General features: G+C 45.9%; 1 protein-coding gene across 1 annotated transcript; it reads right to left on the bottom strand.

Moving 5' to 3' along the window:
* Positions 1-6,485: 6,485 nt before the first annotated feature.
* Positions 6,486-7,433, bottom strand: LOC308676260 (uncharacterized protein F54H12.2-like; the record flags this gene model as incomplete). The annotated part of the gene is made up of 1 exon (XM_081342074.1): positions 6,486-7,433. One exon carries the CDS (start codon positions 7,431-7,433, stop codon positions 6,486-6,488), a length of 948 nt encoding a protein of 315 aa, XP_081198200.1.
* Between the last annotated feature and the right edge of the window lie 747 nt (positions 7,434-8,180).

Here is an 8,180-nt window from a genome sequence, read left to right on the forward strand (position 1 = left end):
GATCACCGTTACCTAGGACCGTTCCCAGTCGAGGCTGTCATCAATCCGGTCGCCTATCGTTTAACTCTGCCACGTTCCCTGCGCGTGCACCCAGTCTTCCATCGGTCCCTGTTGGTCCCCGAGCAACCGGCTTGTCCACTCCGCCAAGCGGAACCTCCCCCATCAGGACCTCGTGATGGAGGCAGCACCCCCGAGTACGAGGTCGCCAGCATCAGGGATTCCCGTTGGCTGAAAGGCCGTTTCCAGTACCTGATCGAGTGGAAAGGATACGGACCGGAGGACTTCACCTGGGAAGACGCGACCGCCGTTCATGCCCCTGCGTTGGTGACTGCTTTTCACGAACAATTCCCATCCCGACCGCGTCCGGATCGGCAGACCTGGGGGAAGGGCCCTGCGGTGCGGGATAGTGTTGTGATTCAGGGCCAGCCTGTGGGTCCGGCAGCCGGCTCGGATGTCTCGGATGACTCAGACGAGGGGGAGGAGGAGGGTGTTGAAGATGAACTTGCTGATGATGGCTTGGAGGCTTCGCAGAGTCCCCAGCCAGGGCCCTCTTCTCAGCTGCGCGAGCCCGACAGTGCGGATGATGATGACCCACAGCTGGCCCTGTTCAAGGACGCCCGACGCAGGAGGCAGTCAAGCAGGAACAAGCAGAGAAAGGCTGTGGGACTCCTCGGAAGGAGGCACAGGGAGGCCACGCCCTGAACTCTAATAAAGGGAGTGTTTGGGGAAGGGCTGGTTGCTGAAAGCAACCGCTCCGTTTGAGGATCAAAGTTCCGGTATCTCGTTTCTTGTTTTGTTGTTTGTGTAATAAACCTTGGCAGACGCTTTCCAGCCTCAGACGCTCTCCAGCCTCTGCCGTTTGTACAGGGGTTGCCTTTCTGCAAGGCCGGTAGCAGGCTGGTACAGAACAACGTATGCCTATGCTTTGTCCAACGGTGAAGCGGTGCTAAAGGTGAAGGGAATCACACTAAACTGCGGTAACAGCAAAAAGGTTAATTTTGACAGCTTGAAAGATTTGGTAGATGATTATTGTCTGTCTGGTGCAGAGAGAAAAAAAGAGATCAGGGTAGAACAGTTGGGGATTGTTAGGGTTAAGAAACAGTGGTCCCTTGAAACGCGGGTCCTCTGAAAAACTCTAAAAGTAGTGTATAATAAAAGGTTATTAAAGAGCGAAGATTACTGTATGCTACCTTACGGTTATTAAGGATGGCAGAAAATATTGCACAATTTGTACACCCTTTCTCGTGTATTATAAGCGGTCCGTCCAATTCTGGAAAATCTTTTTTTATCAAACAAATGTTAGAACATGGTGATGTTGTGTTGTCTCAATTGCCTCAAAATATTGTATGGTTTTATAGCTGTTGGCAACCTCTGTACAAAGAACTGCTTAATAAATTCCCTTATATTAAGTTTATTGAGGGGCTTCCGTCTTCTTTTGAAGATGATGATTTGTTTCCGCCAAATCAAAGTACTCTAGCTGTGATAGATGATCTCATGACATCGGCCAGTGAGAGCGATCAAATAGAGAAGGCATTTACACAGTACGTTCATCACAGAAACCTGAGCATTATTCTCATACTACAAAACCTGTTTTTTCAAGGCAAGAAAATGAGAACAATAGCTCTGAATTCCAAATATTTGGTTTTATTCAGCAACCCCCGTGATCAGATGCAAATTGTCACACTGGCCAGGCAGATGTACCCCACTAACACAAAGTATTTTTTAGAAGTATTCCAAGATGCCACTCACAAACCACACGGGTACCTTTTGGTAGATTTGGCAGCCACCACTCCAGAATCCTACAGGTTGAGAACAGGTCTCTTTCCACCTGATTGGCCTGCTGTTTACACAATGAAAAAGAAGTGTAAAAAGCAGTAGCCCGGCTGCCTTAGCACTAGTTCATTTAAGATGTCAGAGAGGGTACGTAGAAATTGGGGGCTTTTAAAAATCTTAGTAAAGGCTGGACCAAGACAGAGAAAAGCCATCTTATGCAATGCTAATAATGACCTGGTGGGGGCAATAGCAGAAATAGCTTTGAACACCCTAAAAGGAAACCTTCCTCTGAAACCTTCACAATTCCGGTCTCTGAAGAGAAAGAAAGGTGTCATTAAAAAGTTGAGCGATAGAAAGGTCTCACTCAAAAAGAAGAAGCAGGCCATACTTCAGTCGGGTGGTTTTATCGGTCCCTTACTAGGGGCAGCTATTCTGCTGTTGACTAGCCTGTTAGCTGGATAAACCATGGATCATGCCGAGAAAATGTATCTGGTATCGCGTCATCAGATGGAGCAACTACAGGGCAGGCCCCCTACTATGGGGGCTACAGCCACTAACCGGTTGGATGCTGAGATGCATTTCATTCTTCAGAGAGCTGATTTGTCTGAGGATGACAAGATTAAGCTCTACAGTTCTGCATTGCAGAGGTATCTAAGACTAACCAGGCAAGGACTTCCGATGGCGACGCGACGCCGAAGACAGCCGTTTTCGGGCTGCCCGCTCCGCAGCTGTGTTTTTCCATCGTAAACAGCGCCGATCAGCTGTTTAGATGGATTTGAAGCCCCCTCCTCGGGAGAAGAGGAGGGGGTGAGGCCCCAGGTAGGGGTTGAGCTCTCCGGGGCCGCCTGAGCTGAGAGTTTGGGCGGCTGAAGGATTGAGCCCCCCCGAAGCCTGGGTTGCTCCGAGCTGCGCAGCGCCCCTGCTCCGGGATTTATGGAGCAGAGCCAGGCGTTAGCAACCACCCCTGCCAAAAGGAAATACTTTTGATTGTTAAGATGCAGGCAGAGCGGTACAGGAGGTCAAGGTGATGTGGACTCTTATCTTTACTCTCTAGCTCAATGGATTTTATAGCTTTAAAGTGAAAGTGCGCAATAAGTGAAAGTGGGGGAAGATGGCGGCTAAAACTTCTAAAGCTCTTCGGAGTGCAGGGTCTTCCCTGGTGCAACAGACCTCATTGCAAGCTTTGCTTCCTCCTGTACCTCCTCCGACATTGACGCTTAAGGATTTACAAGATGCTCTTGGAAAGCATTCACAATTGATGTCTGACATGATGGATGAAAAGTTGAAAAAGCTGGAGGAGAAAATGGAGGAGAAAATGGAGAAATTGGAGAAGAAGATGGAAGAGAAGTTTAGAGCAATGAGGGTGGACATGTTGTCTATAATTGAATCTGTAGCTGAATGTGTGCAACAGCTGGATGTAAAAGTGAAGGATCTCAGTCAAAAGAACTCTATATTAGAAGCAAAGGTATTAGAAAATGAAAATATAAGGGATAAAATGGACGGAGAATTGAGCCTTGTTCAGTATCATCAGATGCAGTATGCTATTAGAATCAGGGGTTTAAAGGAGAATTGTAAAGAAGATTTAAAGCAGCTGATTTCTGAGGCTCTGGAAGGGGTATTGGGCCAGCCGGCATCTGAAATTGAGGGAAATATGGACAAAATTTTTCGTGTAAATTCATGGATTGCAAGACAGAGGAAGTTACCCAGAGATGTGGTGGTCTATTTTACAAAGAGAGTAATTAGAGATGAAGTCATTCAAGCTGCTTATGATACTAAATTGGTAGTGGCTGAGCAAGAAGTCTTGGTTTTAAAAGAGATTCCTCCGAAGATTTTAAGGAGAAGGAAAGATTTTGCATTTCTTGTACAGGAACTTAAGAAATGTGATATTAAGTTTAGATGGGAGATTCCAGTTGGACTGGTGGTGACGCATGAAGGTAAAAGACATCGTCTGGTTACTGTGGCCCAGGCACGTGATTTTTATAGCAATGTGTTAAAAGCAACCCCCCTATCATTTTTGGAAGCTGTAAAGGGATACGGCGAGGGAAAGCTTCAAGATGTTGCAGATAGACAGATGGAGGACAATGGTGTTGGAGGGGATCAAGATACAGTTTCATCGGATGTTGCAGGAGGCCAGAGGATGACGCGTGCCGCCCTAAGAAGAGCGAGACGAGAGCAAGAGCAAGACCAGCAGAAAGTTATGGAATCTCCAAAGTGTACTTACAGTGAAGATGTGGGAGGGGCGCGGTCCAAAGAAGTTTTGGGGGTCATGACAGACGTGCTCCAAAAGCTTTGGGGCGTTAAGATTGGTGATTAAATTTTTAAATTAGAATGTCAATGGATTAAATTTATCATAGAGGAGAAAGAAAGTTTTTTTTTAATATTTAACACGATTTAAGATTGATGTTATTTGCTTGTTAGAAAAGTATATTAGGGTTATGGACTAAAAGTATTGTTGTGACTCAGGGCCAGCCTGTGGGCCCGGCAGCCGGCTCGGATGTATCGGATGACTCAGATGAGGGGGAGGAGGAGGGTGTGGAAGACGAACCGGCTGATGATGGCTTGCAGGCTTGGCAGAGCTCCCAGCCGGGGCCCTCTTCTCAGCTGCGTGAGCCCGATAGTGCGGAGGATGATGACCCACAGCTGGCCCTGTTCAAGGACGCCCGACGCAGGAGGCAGTCGAGCAGGACTAAGCAGAAAAAGGCTGCGGGTCTCCTCGGGAGGAGGCACAGGGAGACCACGCCCTGAACTCTAAATAAAAGGAGTGTTTGGGGAGGGGCTGGTTGCTGAAAGCAACCCTTCCGCTTGAGGATTCAAGTTCCTGTGCTTTTGGTTTCTTGTTCTGTTGTTTTGCTTGTGAATTAAACTTGGCAGACGCTTTGCAGCCTCAGACGCTCTCCAGTCTCTACTACTTGAACAGGGGTTTGCCTTATTACAAGGCCGGTAGTTGGCTAGTTCAGAACAAGTATGTGCTGAACTAAGAATGGGTATGCAAGCTCCTAATTAACAACAAGTTGTCTTACAGACTGCTTAAACCTTTTTTTTCTACTCTTTTTATTAACTGCGAGACATTTGGCGTGATACATGCAAGAATTATTTTTGATCATGGTTTAGTTTGGTTGGAGATTATTAAGGTTAATAGAGATAGGCGCTTTTGGCGCGTAACTGAGAATTTGTTTAAATTAGAGAAAGGTTGGAGAATGTAAATAGTAGGTGAAAGGTGTTTTTTTTTGAAATTAATATGAATAAGGACTGGGATTAAGAAAATCTATTCTGAGTAAAGCTCTTTTTCTGTTTTCCTCTTTTTCTTTTTTACTTTATTTGTAATATTAATATTGTTTGTATTCATTTTACATGAACTAGAGGAAGATAGAATTAATAGTTTATTGCTGATAACATAGGGGTGCTTATGTTTGTTTTTTGATTTTATACCCTGTATTTAGCTCTGGGAAGTCGGGGGGGAGGAGGGAATGGGGGAGAGGGATAGGGAGGGTTGGGTGGGGGTGGGGGAGGGGGGGATTAAAGCCAAAATGTATTGTAAAACTTTTTAAATAAAAGACTAACCAGGCAAAATGAGTCTGAAAAGGACAGACTGAATCTCATTTACCCACCGGAAGAACCTCGGCCACTTCCAACATTACCAGAACAGCCACCACAGCCATCTCCGCAGGACACAGCAATGGACGAGATCCTAAGCGGTGTGAGCACCTGTTACAGGAAAAATGCGGAACTTTTGCTGAACAAAATGAAACAGCATCAGGACGTCTCAACCTGGGATGATCGCGGTACCTTTTTATACAAAGGGGTCCCTATTCCTGGGACTAATATTTTAGACTTGGTGAAAGGAGCTTCGCAGCACCGAGCCCCTACTGAGAAGCGGAAACCTAAAGGTTGGGATGACTTTATGAATGCTATGGCTGAGGTGAATGTTCCGACCTCTGTGTTGGGGTCTACAGCTGTTAAAGAGCAAGTAGAAAAGTTGAAAGATTCTCTGGTTGTTAAGGATGAAACTGCTACTAGCGCCGACGCTGTTATGACAGCCCCTTTTGGGGCTCAGAAGCCTCTGTTTTCCAGTGCCCCTTCTAGCCCTTGGACATTAAACCCTAGAAGTAGGTTCAGGTTTGGTGACTGGCTCAATTTGTAAAATGAATAAAAACACAGTGAAACAAGTAAAAATGTTTAAGTCTTTTTCTTTATTTTACAGTAAGGCAGGCATGTCTGCATGCACTGGTGACGGTTACAGGTTCCAAGCCCCCTTCCCACCTTTATAGTTTTTACAAACAGCTTTACCATTTGATCATTTTTAATATCAACATTGGAGTACATCTTTAAAATATTTTCATAGTCTACTCCTTTAGTCCGGTTCAGTAGAAAAAATGCACAGTGTTGCCCGCAGGTCACAGCGCTGGGGTGCTGCAGTTGGCGTTGGTGAAATGTGTACTTCTCAGCTTGCTGCTCTAAAAACGTCGCTATGGAGCCAGGAAAGTCAGGGCTATCCGGCGGTCTTCCATAAGAATCAAAAAATTCGCCATATCCGGGAGATGGGAAGTAGAGGGCCAGCCAGTGTTCACCAGGCAGAGTGTGAGGGTGGGTATTTACAATTAATCCAAAAGGTCTTTTGGAGATCTGTCTCTGGGGTAGCAGGTTGCAAGGGTAGACCCCTAGAAAGGCTTTATTTCCAGAGAACAAGTGGCGGAGTTGCAGTGTGTCCATACTCACATATAATCAAAGAGCACATTCCTTGTGTGACTTATTTCAATAAGGTTTTCGAAGATTGCATAGAGAATCATGTTGACGGTGTTGGGGAGGGGTTGCGCAAATCTAATTTCTGCTCTGAGGTTACCATTCCTGATCAAAGAATAGTGCTCAGAGCACCCCTGATCAGGACTCAAGTCAAAACAATACAAAGTATACCCTCGGTTAAACTCTTCCCTACTGATTAACAGTGGTCTGTCTTTCATGCCTTTGCCTGTGGCCTGCACCATCTGCATGTACTCTCTCACAAAAAGACCGTGCTCATAATCAGGCTGAAGAGGCTTTGCAGGGATCTGCTCGCCATCACAATGCAAGGCGCAAAAATTGACATTGCAGTGTAGAAAATTGAACGGATTTCTTTCATAATCCCCACTAAAAGATGCATTGTCCACAGACCCAATCACTAATTGTTTAGGTAGCTGGCCCAGAAATAGATTTTCCTGATTACACACAAGGCTACCTGCAGGAATGCTGTAAACCTTCATTCCCACTCGATCAATGGGGTATTTGGCATTGGAGGAGAGCAAAGCTTCTGCATGACCGAGGCGCACTCCCGGGGCTACTTTTACACGCTTTACAAAGAGAGATGCCTCCAAGAGTTGTACTTTGTAATTCTCGTTGCCATCCTTCATCACGCAAAATTCATTTCTGCTTCTTGTGAGTTTGACTTTCACATCGACACCGTTAATTAGCAGTCTGTCTTGAAAAAACAGATCGCTATGCAGAGGCCCTAGCAGGTCCCATTTACGGCTACCGGCCGTCTGTCTTGCTCTCGCTTTGAAACCGGAGTTCCCAGCGGCTGTCAGTAGAGTACTCTCCATGAGGTCCGAGTCATCTTTGTAAAAACCGCCAGCTGTAAATTGAGTACCCAGCGCATCACCACCAAAGTTCAGAATCAGTTCAATCATGGCCCGGTAAGAATAGCAATGATGGCTCTGTGTAATGAGCCGATCTCCCAAGGTAATATCCAGCTGATTAAACAGTGATGCTATGGGGTAGTTGGTCAGGGCCACCCTAGCCCCGTCATCAATATCCGAACCGTCAGCCTTTACAATCTTGCAACTCACATACAGCAGGGTGTTGTTTAAATCCGTGTAATGTTCACCATGCCCCCCACCCCCAGCTTTTGAGGTATTGATTTTTCAAACTCCACAAAAATTAAAAGCATCATTAGGCTAAAATGATTAGAAATAAAAAGCTTTTTTTTTAATTATCACCCCCCCAAAAGCAGTGTTTTGTTTCCCAAAAACACAGGTCTCTGTGTTTCTTTTGGATTTGCACGTCCATGGAATTAGTCTAGGGCTAATGTAATCAAGTACACAGAAGCTTGACCGCCACATGTTTGTTGATGGGATTAGGTTCGGCAAGCAGCATCTGGAAATAGGGCTATCACCTTATATCACACCTTATCTGTTAGGGTTACCCATGCTTATTTTGATGGGGTTGGGCAGACACGTCATATCCGGCCTTGTGAGTCCTGTACCATGAGGGGTGGGGGTGTGGATTATGCACGTCACTTCCGGGGAGGAGGGGTGCGAACGTCACTTCCGTTTATGGGCATGGCCTGGTGACGTAATCAGCACGTGGCTTTGTTTACTTTGATGACGTCACTGATCAAAACTACTGATAAGTTCCATTAAAAGTTTGTATGTACT

This window comes from Vipera berus (assembly GCF_964194415.1).
Source record: "Vipera berus genome assembly, chromosome: W".
Taxonomy (NCBI): domain Eukaryota; kingdom Metazoa; phylum Chordata; class Lepidosauria; order Squamata; family Viperidae; genus Vipera; species Vipera berus.